The following is an 18,592-nucleotide window of genomic DNA, read 5'->3' as shown; positions in this document are numbered from 1 at the left end:
AAGAAACACAATGCTTGATATGTTTTAATGATCCAATAAATAAATTATCTTATTTAGTATACAATAAATCTTGATATTATTGAATTATCCTATCCAATTGTATATTCTTGAATGTGTATAATGATAATAAATTTTATAAAAAATAAATTTTAGTTTAATTTTAATAATTAAATGCTAAAAAATCCTTTATATGTTTTAATTCTAAAACCCTCGATATATTTTGATATATATATATATATATATTAAAACTTGATATGTTTTAATGCTAAAAAATCCTCGATAGTTTTAATGCTAAAAAATCTTTATATGTTTTAATGATAAAAAACCCTCGATAGTTTTAATGCTAAAAATCCTTGATATATTTTAATGATTCAATATAGTTTATATTTTTATATGCTATATAATACTTGATATTTTTAATTATCCATAATATTTGGTATATTTGAATGTTACACAATACTTGATAATTTTTAATGGTCCATTATATTTAATATTCTTGAATGTTACAATATTTGATATTTTTTAATTATTCAATAAAATAATTACTTTATAATCATTGTAAAATAAATCTTGATATTATTTAATGATCCAATCCACTTGAATGAGCAGAATGATAATAAATTTTTTAAAACTATGGCCCATTATAAATTATCAAAATAAATAAATAAAAATTATAGTTGAATTTTAATAATAAAATGCATAAAAATCATTTATATGTTTTAATGCTAAAAAATCCTCGATAGTTTAAATGCTAAAAAATCTTTTATATTCTTAATGCTAAAAAATCCTCGATAGCTTTAATGCTAAAAAATCCCCTATATGTTTGGATGTTTTTTTTTTTTTTTTTTTTTAAATGATATGCTTTAATAATCTAAAATAATTATTTTGATCCAATAAAAAGATAGCTTTAATGCTAAAAAATCCTTGATAGTTTTAATGCTAAATAATCTTTTATATGTCTTTATGCTAAAAAATCCTCGATAGCTTTAATTCTAAAAACCCCCTGATTTTTTGTATTTTTCAATTTTTTTTTTTTTTTAGTTTTTGGCCCCTCTTTGGAAAGGGGGTTTCCCGGTTTCCCCCGGGGGGGGTGGGTATTTGGGGCCGGGGGGTTAAAAATTTTAACCCTCAGGCGGGGAAAAAAATTTAACCCCATTTTTTGGGTTAATTACTTTTTCCCCCCCGCGGGAAAAGCGAATTTACCCTGGTTGGGGGGTTATTTGGTTTTTCCCCCCCCCGGAACGGTAATTTACCCCCCCTTTTTTAAAGGAGGGGGAGGGGGGGGGGGGGGGGGGGGGTTTTTTTTTTTTTTTTTTTTTTTTTTTTTTTTTTTTTTTTTTTTTTTTTTTTTTAAATAAAATACTTACCTTATAATGATTATTTTGATCCAATAAAATACTTACCTTATAATAAAACTTTATAATCTTGAATGATCAAACCCACTTGAATTTACCTGAATGTGTATAATGAAAAAAAATAAATTTTATGAAATTATTTTCTTTAAATATTTTTTAGTTTTTTAAAAAAAAAAATATAAAAAAAAATAAATTTAATTCAAAATTAATTAATTAATTAATCTATAACTATTTCCTAATTTATTTAAAACATCAATTCCAAAATAAGTAAAATTTGTATTGAAAAAAAAAATATAGATCTGCTACATCAAATTGGTAATAATTTGAAACAGGGGAGGTTTTTTTTTTTCAAAATTTTTTAATTTTCAAATAAATTAAACACATCTTCCTTTTAAAGAAATCATTTTTCCATTTATATTATTTTATTATAATTGATATGTGGAAAAGGAATAAAGTAAGAATTTGGTAGTTCATTATATGATAATCAAATTGGTATGATAGCTGAATGAAAATACAATAAAAAAAAAAAAAAAAAAAAAAAAAAAAAATTTATTTAATTTTATAAATTTAATTTTTTTTTAAATTTCTTTAAAATTTTTTAATCATTTTTTTAATTACAATGAGCGCTTTTTTTTATTTTTTTTTTTTAAATTTGAATTTTATTAATTAAAATATTTTTATTTTCCTTTTCAAAAACCTTCACAAAACCATATTGATAAATCTAATATTATGGCGCTATTTTTCACTTGTGTTGATGCTTATATTAGCACCTCTTTGTTTCGCACATCACCATTAATCTAAAAATATAATATAAAGGTTGAATTATTGTTTTTTTTTTTAATCTTTCATTTTTTTTTTTTTTTTTCATTCTGAATAATATTAATAATAAAAACCTTGTATATTTTCAATTTTATTTTTAAAAAAACATAATAAATGCACAAATTTTTTTTATTAATTATTATCCTTTTTTAGTGATTCCAATAGAGTAAATTAACAGAAGTTTTATTAATATTGACCCTATAATAATCTGGTTTACAATCATTACTATAGTAAGGGTTGATAATATTTATTTCTTTTGGTTTATAATCTCTTGTTTTGAAATTAATTCTTTTGCTTGAGTACAGGTTTCAAAATTGGTCCAAATTGATACCGAATAGACGTCATAATTGAATTGTGGGTCACTTAAAATTTGTAATGAGGTTTTAAGATCTTCTAAATTTGAAATGTTTAGCATTATATTTCTATTTTGACTTAAAGCATTTGATAATTGCTAATAGATATTTAAAATCGAATCTTTGATCTCTTATACTTGTACTTTGAGAAAAACCTTGAATTAAATCTTGATTAAACTCTTATTGGACCAAATTTAAGTCTTCAGATACTAATGAAGGATTGGAAAGAATTGTTTTAAAACTTTTATAAACCAATGGTAAATATAAACCTTGATAATTTTCATTGCAAATCATATATTAATAAGATTTGTGAAAATTTAACACCAGAAATATATATAGATTACTTTTTTTATTTTAAAAATAAAAATTATAATATCATATCTATCTTTACAGTACACATTCAGGTAAATTCAAGTGGATTTTTAAATAAAATATAGATTTTACATTAATTAATAAAGATTAAAATTTATTACTTATTCAAATTAACTTTTTCTTTTTTTTATTTTTTTATTTTTATTTTTAGTTTTTTAATGGCTCTTAAAATATTTTCATTTAGTTTTCCAATGACTCTTTATTTAATTATTTAGCTCAATTTAAATCTACATATATTTTTAGAAATATATCACCATATACGTATCCACAGGGGATAATGAAGAAAATGTAAAGCTTATGGAACAATAGTACAGAACCACTACCATAACAAATCCAAATAGAATTATGCTAATCTTTGACTATCAATCAAAGAATCAATATTTCCAAATCTTTTTTATTGATAGGCATTTTAAAAAAGATCAGGAAATATTGATAATTTGATTGATAGTCAAAGATTATTTATCAAATGAAGAATTCAATTTACCCTATACACCAAATAATAATAACAATAATGATAGTGATACTAATAACAATAATACTGATAACCAAGATAAAACAATTCAAAAAATATCCAAATCATTTTGTGCAGATGTTCCCTAAATTTTGTTTTTTGTTTGAAACGATACAAATGATATTGAAGAAAGCACCGATATGAACGTACAACCTGGATCCAAAACCAAAAGATAAAGAAAACCAACTTCTACACAATAAAATTTAAATAACAAAAAACTATTATTAGAAAAATTCCATGTTAGTGGTCAATTTAAAAACGATTAATAAAGTGTATTTTCTGTTGTATAAAAAAAAAAAGGTTTATTTATTTTTATTTATATTTATTTAAATTTCTTCCTCTGGGAAATCACCAACTTGAATATTCTTTGGTTTAGCAAAACATCCATATTTTGGTGAACAGGTGAAATATCTTTTACCTTTAACTGAACCATCGTTTTTACCTAATGGTAAATCCAATTCGACACCAACCCAATAGCCAGCACTAAAATCAGTTGTACCAACAAATGCAACCTTTCCTAATCTTTCGTCATAGTTTGTTGGATCGTCAGATAAAACTTTACATCTATCACCAACTTTGATTGATTCTGATGGATCTGAATTTTCTTCTTGTTCTTGTTGTTGTTGCTTCATTAAACTTTGTTCTTCTCTATATTTTTTTACAGTATTTTCACGTTTATTATAATCCTCTTCAGAGATAACTGGTTTTGGAATTTTGGATGTATCTTGTAATTCTGAAATATAACTATTTGGATCTTTATCGATAATATGAATATTCATACCATCAATTGGTGAATAAAAGCTTAAAAGATTTTCGTCATTATCAATTTTTGAAATTTCATTTGTTTTTGATTGATCTTTTAATATTAATTCCATATATTTTGGTTCAGTACCTACAAATCTATATAACTATAATAAAAAATGATAATTTAATATATTTTCTATTTAGTTGATAAAAATGATTACATTTTATAGTTACCTTTTCTTTGAAATCTTTAATTTTAATATCAAGTGGGAAATTTTTAAAATTATTTGTGCCCAATAAATCGTCTGATAATACTGAATGGGTAACTTCTAATCTAACACATCCTTCTGGTGCTTTACCAACTAAATTATCATTACCATCAAGTACATAACTTCTTAATATTTCATAATCTGACTTTTTTTCCATTTTATTTGCTAATGTAATAAAATTTAAAAAAAAAATTGAAAATAAAGTTTTTTTTTTTTTTTTTTTTTTTTTTATTTTTTAATATTTAAATATTTTAATATTTTTTTATTTTTTATATTTTTTTTAATTTCTATTTTAATATATTCCATATATATATTTATTCCATTTATTAATATTTATTTTATAAAATATAATAAAAATATTATATATTTATATATTTATTAAATTTTTTAACTCTATAGCATTATTATTTTTCATATTAATATCATTTTGGTTATTATAAAAAAATTGATATTTTTAAAAAAAAAAAAAAAAATTTTCCAAAAATTTTTTATTATTTAAATTTTTTTATATTTTTTTATTTTTAATTATTTTATTTTCTTTTTTTGTGTTTGTGTGTTTTTTATTCTTATTATATATATTGTTTGTGTGTGTGTGTTTAGTCTCTTTATTTGTTTTTTTATATAAAAATATATTAAAGTGTACTCTTTTTGTTGTATCATATATATATTTTTAAAAAAATCAAATAAAAAAAAAAACAACAGTAATTAAATAGTATTAATAACAATAAAAATGATTGAAAATAGAGATAACATCAATGTTCTCGATCTTCAAAAGGAGTTAGAAGAATGTAGATTAAAATTGGAAAGTGCATTAAAAGAGAATCATGATTTAATTCAATCTGTACAAAAACTATCAGTTACCAATGAAGAATTACAAACAAAATATGAAACTATCATTAGTAAATCTGTTCCAAAAACATCATCATCAACATCATCATCATCATCATCTACTACTACTACCACTACCACTACTACTGCAACCATCTCATCAAAACCAGTTAAAGCAACAACTACTACTGGAAGACCATCAATTGGTGGAACTACATCAATTTCATCACCATCCAAATTAAAACCATCAACTAGTACCACAAAGTCATCATCATCCACTACTACCACAAAACCATCAACCACTGTTGCTCCATCAAGACCATCAGTTGCTTCAGCAAAACCAACCACAACCACAGCATCAAAACCCTCAATTTCAAAACCATCAGTTTCAAAACCATCAACTACCAAAGCCCCATCAACAGCTGCTGTCAAGACTACCACCGTTGCTAAACCAACCATTACTGCCACTAAATCAACACCAACCATCATCAAGCCAGCTGTTTCATCATTGGTAAAGCCAACCCCTTCAACCACTTCAAAGGTTTGTATAGTATGATTCATAGCAATTATATTTTAAAACTATATACTAATAGTATTTTTATTTAGAAACCCAGCAGCTGCCCCTTTAGGCAAAGGTCTTGTTAAAACTGAATCAAAACCAGCTCCATCAGCTGTTAAGAAACCAATTTCCACAAGTACTACAACATCTAAAGTTTTAAACACCAACCAAACCAGTTTCAAAACCAACTACTGTTAGCAAAGTTCCTGCCACTACTACAGCATCTAAGATTTCAACACCAACCAAATCAGTATCAACTGCATCCAAGACATTAACACCAACTAAATCTACTACTACTGCATTAAAAAAACCAGAAACTAAAGTTGCATCTCCATCAAAAGTTAAAGTTGATATTAAACCAACAGTTGCTGCTGAAAAACCAGTAGAAACCACTGTCAAGGTTGAAGAGCATGTCGAAGAACCAATTGAACAAACCCATAATGAAGAAAAAGAGGAGAAAAAAGATGATATTATTGCTCAAGAGCCAATTGAACAAATTCACGAAGATCAACACAATTCTGAAGAAGAAAAAGAGGAAGAGGAAAAGGTAGAAGAAGAAATTATTGTTGAACAAACTCACGAAGAAGAAGAAAAGGTAGAAGAAGAAATTATCATTCAACAAAACCATGAAGAAAATGAAGAGGTTGAGAGTGAAAAGTCATCTGAACAAGAAGATATTGAAGAACATATCCAAGAGGAACCAATTATTAATGAAAGTGATAACCAATATATCGAAAACAAAATTTTAGAATTCAAACTTAATAATGATATTAATTTTGATGAAGAAATATTAATTGACGAGGAAACCACCAAAGAAGAAGACCTTTTTTCAGAATCAACCAAATCAAAAGATGCTTCAGATAATGAATCTGTTGAAGAACCAAGAAGAGAAGAGGTTTATGAAACTGAATCTATCGATGAAAATAAAGAAAAAGAAGAAGAAGAAGAAGAAGAAATTATTGTCAATCAACAAGAAGAAAAAGAAGAAACAGCCCAACCAAATCAAGAAGATAATTTCATTGATGAAATTAAACCAAATGAAGAAGAAACAGCTACAGAAAATAAAGAAGAGGAATTAGTTGTTGAAAAGATTGTTGTTCCAGAAATTACTGAAGAAAAAGAACCAGAAACAATTGAGGAAAAAGAAGAAAAAGAAGAAAATATTGTAGTTTCAGAAGAGGAACCAATTGAAGAACCAGTCGTCGAAGATATTAAAGAAGAGGAGCCAATTATTGAAGAGGAACCAGTTGTTGAAAATATTAAAGTAGAGGAACCAATTGAAGAGGAGCCAGCTGTTGAAGAGGTTAAAGTAGAGGAACCAGTTGTTGAAGAGCCAGTTGTCGAAGAATCAGTTGTCGAAGAACCAGCTGTTGAAGAGCCAGTTGTCGAAGAATCAGTTGTCGAAGAACCAGTTGTTGAAGAGCCAGTTGTCGAAGATGTTAAAGTAGAGGAACCAGTTGTCGAAGAAACAGTTGTTGAAGAACCAGTTGTTGAAGAGCCAGTTGTCGAAGAATCAGTTGTTGAAGAACCAGCTGTTGAGGAACCAGTTGTTGAAGAACCAGCTATTGAGGAACCAGTTGTTGAAGAACCAGCTATTGAAGAGCCAGTTGTTGAAGATGTTAAAGTAGAGGAATTAGTTATCGAGTCATTTGTTGTCGAAGAACCAGTTTCAGAACCAATTACCGAGTCTGTTGCTGAGCCAGTTTTAGAACCAGTTGCAGAACAACTTACTGAACCATTTGTTGATACAGTTGAATCAGATGATAAACCAACAGAAGAGCCAGTTTCAGAAACAATTGACGAAGAAAAAGTCCAAGTTCCAGAAATCTCAGATGATGAACCAACCAAAGAATCAATTACTGAATTAGAAGAATCAAGTGAAGAAGACGAAGAAATCGTTGAAGTCCCAGAAATCCCACAAGAAACAATTGAAGAAGAGCTCATCCAAGTCCCAGAAATCCCACAAGATTTAGAAGAATTTAAATTTGAAGAAAAAAATAAAGATCTTGACTTTACTTTTGATCAAAACAACGTTAGTGAACAAGAATTATCATTCGAAGTAACAGAAAACACATTTAAACTCGACTTTAGCTTTGAAGATTTCAAAACAACAACCAACGAAAACACCAATAATACTGAAGATAGCACTTTAGAACCAATTCCAGCCACTGAAAAAATAAACAGTTTCAGTTTTAATGAAGATCTCGTTGATTTAGACTTTTCAGCTTCTACTAACAATGCTAACATTGTTATTGGTGAGGAAAACAATAATGAAGATGATGAAATGTTCTAAATATTTAATCAAAATCATAAAAAAAACAAATAAAATATTTATACAAATAAAAATAATAAATAAAAATAAATTTTTTTTTTTTTAGTATATGTACAAATTAATAAACTTTAATTTCCAAAAGAAAAAAAGAAGAAAACTATAAAATTATTTTTTTAAAGATTATATTATGGGTGTTTGTTCTTGTGTTTTTTATAGATTCTAATTCATCTCTAATTCTTTACTATTGGTTCTAATCTTATGGCTTGAATTACACTCCTTTTTGCAGAGTCAAATTGTTTATTTAATGCATAAGCTTGGCCCATTCTAAAATAAAATTTAGCAGTATTTCCACCCAATTCTAAAATTTTTTCACATGTCGAAAGTGCTCTCTTTCCATCTTTTAATTTGATATGGCATGAGGCTAAATTTAAATATAATACAATAAAAGTTTCTTTGAGGAGTTTATCTTCGCCCTCGTTTATACCCAATGTTTGCTCTGGGTCACTTAAAATCCAAATACCTTTTACATAGTGTCTAATTGCTTTTTTATAATTTGTTTTATTATAGAATTGATTACCAGTTTCTTTTTCTTCTTTTGCTCTTGTGATTAATGCTTCAAAATTATTATAGTCCTAGTTGTTTAAAAAAAAAAAAAGAAATTAATAAAATAAACTTTACAAAATTTAAAAGATAATAATAACATTTACATTTTGTTTGAATTTAAAAGATAATAGTTTAATTTTAAAAATAACTGAAACATTTGGTGGTATATATGGTGGTAAACCTAACTTTCCAAAAGCATATTTTTGAGTGCTAACAATCTCAGCCTCCTGACCTACTTTCATTGTAGGTACTGCCATCTCTATAGCCTCTACAACTGACGAAGTGCCCAATTGAAATGTAAATGGTAAATTTCTTTGTAAAGATGAATCAAACAATTGATTATTTGATAAATATGCTTCATAATGTACAGTGACTAAACTTCTTGGTGGGGGTAACTCACCATACCCCTCTTTAATGACTCTTTTGACTAAACAACCATCTGAATCCAATTGAATACCTGCTGATTTTCTTTGTTTATCTGGTGTGCTATATGTTGATCTTGGTGATGGGGATGGTGATGAGGATGATGACGATAATGAAGGTGATGAATTTAATGATGATAGTGATAAATTCATTTTTAATTTAATTTTATCTTTTCAATTTACTTCTTCCACTATTACAATTAATATGTATATATATGCTATTATTTTTATTAATTAATCAATAAAAAAACCAATTAATTTATACAATAACAAAAAAATAAAATAATAAAAATGTAAAAAATATAGAAAAAAAAAATAAAAAAAAAATAAAAATTCAAAAAAAATTCAAAAAAAATATTTTTAAATCCAGGTCGTGGTAATTTACAAAAATTTATTAATATAAAGATTAAATAAGATATGAAATTGAACAGAAATAAATTAATAAAAATATCGGAGTTAAAAATCCCCAAACGTTCCAAAAACCAATTATTGCACTATGAAATTATAATTTAATAAAATAAAAAAAGAAAAAGGTTAGTATATATTAATAAAAATGATATAAATAAATAAAAGATAAATACCAAATTGTAAATATTACTAAACAAATTGTAGCAGCTGGAATTACTAATGGATGAAGTTTTTCCCAATCGGTATTAGCTCTTTTATCTTCAACTTTGGAAAAATAGGCACAATAAACATATAATATTATAAATCCGACTAAACCAAGAATACTAATATTAAAATAAAATCTATATAAATTTAAAATTTTAGTTAATATTTTATATTTTATATTTTATATTTTATATTTTATATTTTATATTTTATATTTTATATTTTATATTTTATATTTTTTCCATACCTATTTACATCGCTACTATATAAAATAACATTAATCAAATCTGTTTTATACGCTGTGATTGAACCAAAAGAAAGCCAAAATATATACTCTAAAACTCTAATAACTTTTTTTGTAACTGGGTGATCCCAAAATCGATTATAGGGTCTTGGCTGCTCCACTTGTTCAGCCTCAAACTCTTTAAAAATATTATCTATATTTTGAAAAATTTCATTTTTGTTATTTACATTTAAATTTTCATTTTCTTCATTATTTATTTTACTATTGCTGCTATTGCTGTTATTGCTGTTATTGTTATTATTAACTTTGGTTGGTTTCCTTTGTTTTACCATATTAATTTAATTAAGATTATAATGAGCGTCACCAAAAAAATATTTTTTAATTTAAAAAAAAAAAAAAAATTTTGAAAAATTTAAAATTTTTTTATTTTTTTTTAAATTTTTATTTTAATATTTAAATAACTTGATCATCATGGTATATATATGCTTATATAAATATTAATCAAATAATAAACTTATGACGACATATTAATAATCATTTCAATATACTTTTAGGATTTCGAAGGACAAAAATTTGCAGAGCGTGTTTACCAATATGTAATTATTGCATTTGGTATTATTGGTTGGATCATTGGTTTTGTAAAACAAGATTTTAGCATTACTTTTTATTCTGTAGTTTTGGGTACCTTTTTATCTTTAATTGTAAGTATTATTTGTTTATTGTTTTTATTTTTATTTTATTTTAAAAGTAAATTAAAATTTTAATGTTCATCAATGATTTTCTCTTTAAAATTATTATAGTTATGTTTACCAAATTGGAAGATATACTGTCAACATCCATTATCATGGCAAAAACCACCACAACCACAACCACAACCACAAAAAACAAATTAAAATATAAAATAAAATAAAATTGTATATAGGTTATAATATTAAATAAAAGAAGTTATTTATATAAAATAAGATATAAAATAAAATAAAAAATGAAATAAAAAGATAAAATATAAATATTTAGGTTTTTATTTAATAAATAGGAGGTGGCTTTATTTTTTTTATTATTATACCTTTGTTTTTTAGTTAAAATTAAAATTATTATTATTATTATTATTACAATGTTTTTTATTGATTGTTTGGTTTACTATTTCATATTTTATATATTATCTATATTAGTAGCTATACTATTATTGTTATTGTTATTATTATTATTATTATTATTACTATTATTTACTATTATTATTGTGTATTCTTTACTATTAATTTTGGAGTTCTAAATAGGACATAACACCTAAATCGAGTATTTGAACATCAGAAAAACATTGTGAGCCATCATAACCACCAATTACAAATAATCTGTGATCAACAAAACAACAACAGTGATATCCTCTGCTTTGTGGTGGTGAACCTGTACATTGTTGTTCCTCCCATTGGAATTTATCGAGATTGAAAAATTTTAATGTATTTATATAGTCATTGGCGTTATGACCTCCAAAAACAACAATAGTTTTTCCAATTGAAACGCATGATTGTGATAATAAAGGTGATGGATTTGAAACTGGGAATAAACTCCATGAATTGTTATCTAAAAAATAAAAATAAAAGTAATTATATTAGCTATTGATCCCATTTATCTAATTTTATCAATAGATATATCTATTTTCTGCAGATCTGTATATTTCTATTGCTATTTATCTACCCATTTATCTATATTATCAACTTACTGGTATCAAAAACATAAAAGTCTGAAAAACAATCATTACCATCTGAACCTCCAAAAATTCCAATTTTATTTCCTGATAACAAAACGCTTGAATGATAACCTCTACTACCTGGTATAGCACCTGTTGCTTTAATAAATGTCCATGTTAAAGTTTCTGTATCTAAAACATAGACTTCGTTTAATGCTTTATTTCCATCACCACCACCAAATATATAAATTAATTTACCAATTAAGTTTGCTGTATGTGCTCTTCTAGGTCCAGGTCCATTTCCTAGTGTTGATGGTTTTGTCCATGTTAATGTATCTATAATAAAATAATAAAGATAGTTAGTTTGTAATTGATTACATAAAAAGACTACTTTTTTTAAAATTAAATAAATTAACGCATACTTGTATCTAGGATATAAAGATCTTTAAAATAATTTGGCCCATCACCACCACCAAATATAAATAATCTGTGATCTACTAATGTTGCTGAATGTGCACGATGTGGGTTTGGTATACAACCCTCTGCTCCGCTTGTTTTTGGTTTATGCCAAAACATAGTTTCTTTTCAAAATTTTTATTTTTTTTTTATTTTTTTTTTTGAAAGATAAAAATTAATATCTAGTCTGAAGCTATACATTCCAAATTTTAATTTCCATTCCATTTATAAAAATGAAAATATCCACAGAGTGTCTAATATAAGTACTTACTTGTATCTAAAATTAATAAATCATTAAACCTATCTTGAATATCAGATCCACCAAAAACATAGATCTTACTTCCTACAACTGTGGCAGTATGTGATCTAATACCTTCAAAGGTGATATCACCCTTTGTTTGTGCCTTTGACCAATGCATTAATTTAATATGAGTGTGTGACAATTTATACTTTTGAGGGATGAAAATAAAATGGCTACAAAAAAGAAAGAGTAATAATACAATAAATAAACCAATTATAATAAAAAATAAAAAAATTAAAAAAATTTTATTTTTTTTTTGTTAAAAAATTTTTATTTTAAATTTTTTTTTAAATATTTATAAAAAATCTTTTTTTTTTTTTTTTTTTTTTTAAAATTTTTTTTTTTTTATTTATACAATCTATAAAGCGAAAATAATTTCCAATATCACCAAATTATTCACTCATTTAATCGTCATTGTTTTAGATGGTATTTTATTTTATTTAATTTTATTTTATTTTTTTTTTCTTTGATTTTTTTAATTTAAATTATGATCATTTTCAGATACACACAAAAATGATTTTTTTTTTTAAATTTATATTTTGATTTTTTTGATGGTTTTTTTTTTTTTTTTTTAAATTTAAGCAAATAGATTTTTTTTTTTTTCTCAATTTGAACAAATAATAAAAATAATAATAGGAGTACTATTTTGAATTTATTTAATAATGTTTCCATTAAATCTAATCATGGTTAAATTTTTTCTTTTTTATTTTTATTTTATCTAAGTTTAATTAATTTGTTTAAAAATCCTAAAAAGGAAAAATAAAAAAAAAAAAGAACTATTTGATTAATTTTAAAGTCTTTCAGGTACCACAACAATTTATTTTTTACTTTTATTGTAAAAAAAATTGAAGTTTTTAATTGCATAATGAGGAAATAAAAGGGGTATAAAATGTATGAAAATTATAAATAACATTTTTAAATTTTATAACAAAACAATAATATTATTATTATATTTATTATAGTTTATTTAAAAATAACAGATTTATTTGAATCTTTGGATTTGCTAGAATTACTACTTGCAGGATTTTTAAGTAATTCTATTGGTACTATATTATTGGTTGCTGTAAGAATATTTTTAAGATCATACATAATTTCGGTATCTTTATCTGATATGAAAGAAGTTGCAAGACCAGATGAACCAGCTCTACCAGTACGACCAATACGATGAGTATAATCTTCGATATTATTTGGAATATCAAAATTGATAACATGGGTTACACCGTCAACATGAATACCTCTACTAGCTACACCAGTAGCAATAAGTACATCTGAATTCTTCTTTTTGAAATTATCCAAAGCAGCCTCACGCTGTTCTTGAGAACGACCACCATGAAGTATAGTGTAGGAAACACCACATTCTTCTAAAACTGCACCAATATTTTCACAGTGTTTCTTTTTATTGACGAAAATGATGATTGGTGGTGGTGGACCATCTTTAATGAGTTGTACGAGATGTTCTTTCTTGTCGTTTTCAGATTTAACAAATATGACAGTTTGACGAATACGATCTACAACCTTACCAGCCTCACCGATAGTAATAGTACAGGGTCTTCTAAGATATTTTTTAGCGATTTGTTCGACTTGTGGCGGCATAGTGGCAGAGAAAAGAATAGTGGTACGATATACTCTTTCTCTATCGGTTTCTTGTCTTTCTGCGAGTTCTTCATTTTCACTCTTTAAGTTGGTGGAGGGCATTGCATCTAAAACACTGGTAACTTGACTTTCGAAACCTAAATTAATCATCATATCAGCTTCATCCAATACGATATAGTTACATTGATTTAATACTAAATAACGTTTTTGTAAACAATCATTTAAACGACCTGGTGTTGCAACTACAATTTCACAACCTTTACCGAGTTGATATGCTTGTTCTTCGATTGGTTGACCACCCACTAATGATACAACTCTAAAACCATAAAACTGTGCAAAATTACGAGTTTCCTTTTCGATTTGCTGAACAAGCTCTCTAGTGGGAGCCATTACGACAGCATATGGACCCTCTGCTTCAGTTTCTTTGGTTAATCTTGGTTGTTTTGAAATGTAAATACACATTGGGATAACAAAGGCACATGTTTTACCTGAACCAGTTTCGGCAATACCTAAAATATCTCTACCTGAAACACTAACTGGAATAGATTGCATTTGAATGGGTGATGGTTTTTCATAACCGAGATGACGAACAGCATCCAATACTTGTCTTGGTAATGATGATTCTTGCCATGAACGAATAGGATTTGGAACAACACCACCTTTAGTTGAAATATTGAAATCCTCTTTAAAGATGTGCCAATCTCTTTTGGTCATATCTCTTAATTGTTTCTTTGACCAATGAGTATCTGGTAAATCTTTTTTGGATGCTAATTGGTGTCTATCGTATCCACCAAATGTACCGTGACCAAATTGAGGTTGAATATCATATTTCTTTGAATATAATTCATTATAATCTGATGAAGTATCTTCTGATGCATCCCAGTCAAATATAAACTTACCTTTTTCACCTTTAATTTTCTTTTTTGATTCGTCTTTTTTTAAACCCAGATAGTCGTATTGAATATCCCTTAACTCTTCTTCTCTTTCTCTTTTACCATTGATTGGTTCAAAAACTTTATTTGAAAATTGAACTGTATCTTTTTTTACTCTATCTCTATTTAAATCATTACTATTATTACTATTATTGCTATTATTACTATTATTATTATTATTATTATTACCATTGTTATTCATATTATTACTATTTGTTGAATTTCTATTGTCAACATCTCTTCTATCTCTATCGTGTCTATCTCTTCTATCTCTGTCATCGTATCTATCACGACCACCACTATTGCCGCCTCTTCTATCTCTGTCATCGTATCTATCGTTATACCTGTCTCGTCTATCCCTGTCATCATATCTATCACGGCCACCACCTCTTCTATCTCTGTCGTCATATCTATCATGATGGTCATTTCTTCTGTCTCTTCTGTCGTCATATCTGTCTCTTCTGTCACGATCATCATATCTATCATTTCGGTCATATCTTCTATCATCATGTCTATCGTAGTCCCTATCATCATATCTATCTCTTCTATCTCTATGATCTTTGTCTCTATCTTTATCTTGTCTATTTTCTTGTTTTAAACCACCATTTGAAAAAAATTGAACGGGATCAACATTCATTAATTTTTCTTGTAATTCTACTTTTTTTTCATTTTTTGTTTCTAACACTTCTTCTTCGTTTGAAAACACTAAATAATAATAATTGAATATTAGTAATTTATTTTTTTTATTTTTTTTACTTTTTATTTTATTCAAAACTTACAATCTAATGGTTTTAAAGCTTTATTTTCTGTTTTCTTTTTATCTTCCTCCTCTTTCTTTTTTATATTGTTTCTTTTAGAAACAAATGTTAGTTTAGGGCCATCCATTAATATATATAAATAATTATAATTAAAAATCAGAATTTAATTTGAAATAAAAAAATAAAAATAAAAATAAAAATAAAAAATAAAAAATTAATTTTGAAAAAAAAAAAAAAAAAAAAAAAAAAAAAAAAAATTTTAAATTTTAAAAAAATTACATTTGTTGAAATTTTATCAATTAAAGAAATAGCAGTGTAATATTTAGCAATAATAATAACAATAAAGCCTACTTTCTACATTTCCTTATATAATAATTATTAAATAATTTTTATAATTAAAGAAAAAAAATAAAAAATAAAAAATAAAAATTTTTTAATAAAAAAAAAAAAAAACGAGAGTTACACCATTCGTCTTTTTTTTTGCATTAATATCAAAATAGAAATTTAAAAATGGTAGAAATTGTAGGGTTAATATCAGGTGGTAAAGATTCAATTTATAATTTGATGGAATGTGTCAGAAATGGACATAGTATAGTCGCATTAGCAAATTTAAAACCACCAAAACAACAAGAAGAATTAGATAGTTTTATGTATCAAACTGTGGGAAACAATTTAATTGATATTATTGCTAAAGAATGCTTACAACTACCACTATTTCAAATTGAAATCAAGGGTACTGCTGAATCAAAAGATGAGCATTATGTAGAATCTTCAAATGACGAAGTAGAAGATTTATATAACTTATTAAAATCTGTTAAAGATTCAATTCCAACCGTCAAAGGTGTCTCATGTGGTGCAATTTTATCAACCTATCAAAGAATTAGAGTTGAAAATGTATGTTCACGTTTAGGATTGGTTTGCTACTCATATCTATGGATGAGAGACCAAGATACACTTTTACAAGAGATGATTACCTCACAATTAACTGCAGTTATCATTAAAGTTGCATCAATGGGTTTAGAGGCAAATAAGCATTTACTAAAATCGATTCAACAACTTTATCCTGTTCTTAAAAGTTTAAACACCAAATTTGGTGTTCATATCTGTGGTGAAGGTGGTGAATATGAATCAATCGTAGTAGATTGTCCATTATACAAAAAGAAAATTAATATTGAGGATTTCAATACAATTATTCACTCGGATGATGCTTTCTCTCAAGTAGCCTACTGTTCAATTCAAAAATTTTCAACTACTGAAAAGTCACTCGAAGAAATTAACAATCAATTACAATTTTTAGATAGTAACTTTATCAAAAGAAATAATTTAAATCTTTCAACATATAAAGAAAATAAATTACAAGATATAAACAATTTTAATTTTAAAAATAATAATAATGATAATACCAATACCAATACCAATACCAATACCAATAACAACAATAATATAAACAACTTTAACTATAAATTAAATTTAAATAAAAATAATGACTATTTCAATATTTCAAGCTTTTCAATTGATATTAATCAAGAAAATGAAAAATTAACAACAGGTGAATTATTAGAAAAAGCATTAGAAGAAATTTCAAATATTTTAAAGGAAAACTCATTATCAATGGAACAATTGTTATACTGCAATCTTTATTTAAGCGATATGAATGATTTTGCAAATGTTAATCAATCCTATTATAAATTCTTTAAACACTATCCAGCATCAAGGGCATGTATTCAAGTATCGTTAGATAATCAAAATAAAAGATTCTTAATCGATTGCTTTGGTTGCACAAACATTAAAAAGAAATCAATTCTTCATGTTCAATCAATTAGTAATTGGGCCCCAGCATGTATTGGTCCATACTCACAAGCAAATATCTACAATGAATATTTATTTTTAGCAGGTCAAATTGCTATGATACCATGTAATTTAGATTTAAATCTTTGCGAAAGCTACAGCGATGAAAAACTATCCAATCAACAAATACAACTAGAGCAAATTCTCCTAAATACAAATAATTTACTTGATGCATTAAATATTGACTATTCCAAAGTTATCCAATCAACTATTTTTGTATCTGAACTCGTTTCAACTGAAATATCAAACGAAATTATTAAATATTTAAAAGAATTTTTAAATCAAGAAGGTACCGACAGCAATAGTTTAACTCAGTTATTTAGAGTACCAAAATTACCAAAGAATGCCAGTATCGAAATTTTATTCACATTATATAAAGAAAAAAATCAAGATGACTACAGCAATATCGATTGGGAAAACATTAATCAAGAAATTAATAATAATAAAAAAATAGAAAAGGATTTAATTAATCAATTTAATAACAATATGAATTTAAATTCTGGTTCTTCAGATCACAGTTTCAAAATATCAACTTCAACATCATATATTCATTCAAGTCTTTCAAGTAACAATAATAATGACATCAATAATTTAATCGAAGAATACATTAAAGATTTATTATCAAATTTGGAGACCATCCTATCAAAATCTAAAAAATCAATTACATATATCAAGTTTTATTATTTAGAAACACTTTACGAGCAAGGTTTAATTGATAAACTAAACAAACTTATGCCAAACTACAATACTTTTTGTTGCTATATTCCAGTCAAAGAAATTATAAATGCAAATAACAAATCATCTGCAATACAATCAGAAATATTTTTAAATTAAAAAAATAAATATAAATAAGACGCTAATTTTTTTTTTTTTTTCTTTTTTTAGTTTTATTAATGTTGCATTATTAATTTATAATAAATTCTTTTTAAAAATATTATAAATTTATGTACAGAAAATATATATAATATATTAAAAAAATCATATATATATTAAATTATTATTATTGTTAAATTATAAAAACAAATAATTATTATTTATATTATAAAAAAATATAAAA

General features: G+C 25.2%; 9 protein-coding genes across 9 annotated transcripts; 3 read left to right on the top strand and 6 right to left on the bottom strand.

The window, feature by feature from the left end:
* Positions 1-2,421: 2,421 nt before the first annotated feature.
* DICPUDRAFT_150211 (uncharacterized protein) lies at positions 2,422-2,589 on the bottom strand (the record flags this gene model as incomplete). The annotated part of the gene is made up of 1 exon (XM_003286203.1): positions 2,422-2,589. One exon carries the CDS (start codon positions 2,587-2,589, stop codon positions 2,422-2,424), a length of 168 nt encoding a protein of 55 aa, XP_003286251.1.
* Positions 2,590-3,736: 1,147 nt separating this feature from the next.
* Positions 3,737-4,580, bottom strand: DICPUDRAFT_87063 (uncharacterized protein; the record flags this gene model as incomplete). Its single annotated transcript, XM_003286202.1, has 2 exons — positions 3,737-4,318; positions 4,389-4,580. The coding sequence occupies 2 exons, from the start codon at positions 4,578-4,580 to the stop codon at positions 3,737-3,739; spliced, it is 774 nt and encodes a 257-aa protein (XP_003286250.1).
* Positions 4,581-5,153: 573 nt separating this feature from the next.
* On the top strand, positions 5,154-8,103 carry DICPUDRAFT_150209 (uncharacterized protein; the record flags this gene model as incomplete). The annotated part of the gene is made up of 3 exons (XM_003286220.1): positions 5,154-5,796; positions 5,845-5,946; positions 5,987-8,103. The coding sequence occupies 3 exons, from the start codon at positions 5,154-5,156 to the stop codon at positions 8,101-8,103; spliced, it is 2,862 nt and encodes a 953-aa protein (XP_003286268.1).
* A 209-nt stretch (positions 8,104-8,312) lies between these two features.
* Positions 8,313-9,260, bottom strand: DICPUDRAFT_77144 (uncharacterized protein; the record flags this gene model as incomplete). Its single annotated transcript, XM_003286201.1, has 2 exons — positions 8,313-8,714; positions 8,790-9,260. 2 exons carry the CDS (start codon positions 9,258-9,260, stop codon positions 8,313-8,315), a joined length of 873 nt encoding a protein of 290 aa, XP_003286249.1.
* Positions 9,261-9,513: 253 nt separating this feature from the next.
* On the bottom strand, positions 9,514-10,295 carry DICPUDRAFT_87062 (uncharacterized protein; the record flags this gene model as incomplete). The annotated part of the gene is made up of 3 exons (XM_003286200.1): positions 9,514-9,601; positions 9,689-9,856; positions 9,967-10,295. 3 exons carry the CDS (start codon positions 10,293-10,295, stop codon positions 9,514-9,516), a joined length of 585 nt encoding a protein of 194 aa, XP_003286248.1.
* Positions 10,296-10,517: 222 nt separating this feature from the next.
* On the top strand, positions 10,518-10,820 carry DICPUDRAFT_24005 (uncharacterized protein; the record flags this gene model as incomplete). The annotated part of the gene is made up of 2 exons (XM_003286219.1): positions 10,518-10,664; positions 10,764-10,820. Coding segments are annotated over 2 exons (204 nt in total), but the record flags the coding sequence as incomplete, so codon positions are not given.
* Positions 10,821-11,215: 395 nt separating this feature from the next.
* Positions 11,216-12,522, bottom strand: DICPUDRAFT_77142 (uncharacterized protein; the record flags this gene model as incomplete). The annotated part of the gene is made up of 4 exons (XM_003286199.1): positions 11,216-11,541; positions 11,681-11,983; positions 12,070-12,228; positions 12,375-12,522. 4 exons carry the CDS (start codon positions 12,520-12,522, stop codon positions 11,216-11,218), a joined length of 936 nt encoding a protein of 311 aa, XP_003286247.1.
* An 845-nt stretch (positions 12,523-13,367) lies between these two features.
* On the bottom strand, positions 13,368-15,566 carry DICPUDRAFT_54136 (uncharacterized protein; the record flags this gene model as incomplete). Its single annotated transcript, XM_003286198.1, has 2 exons — positions 13,368-15,010; positions 15,317-15,566. The coding sequence occupies 2 exons, from the start codon at positions 15,564-15,566 to the stop codon at positions 13,368-13,370; spliced, it is 1,893 nt and encodes a 630-aa protein (XP_003286246.1).
* Positions 15,567-16,197: 631 nt separating this feature from the next.
* On the top strand, positions 16,198-16,914 carry DICPUDRAFT_30664 (uncharacterized protein; the record flags this gene model as incomplete). The annotated part of the gene is made up of 1 exon (XM_003286218.1): positions 16,198-16,914. A coding segment is annotated over one exon (717 nt), but the record flags the coding sequence as incomplete, so codon positions are not given.
* Between the last annotated feature and the right edge of the window lie 1,678 nt (positions 16,915-18,592).

This window comes from Dictyostelium purpureum (genome assembly GCF_000190715.1).
Source record: "Dictyostelium purpureum unplaced genomic scaffold DICPUscaffold_65, whole genome shotgun sequence".
NCBI lineage: Eukaryota > Evosea > Eumycetozoa > Dictyosteliales > Dictyosteliaceae > Dictyostelium > Dictyostelium purpureum.
This window is presented reverse-complemented; position numbering and strand designations above follow the sequence as displayed.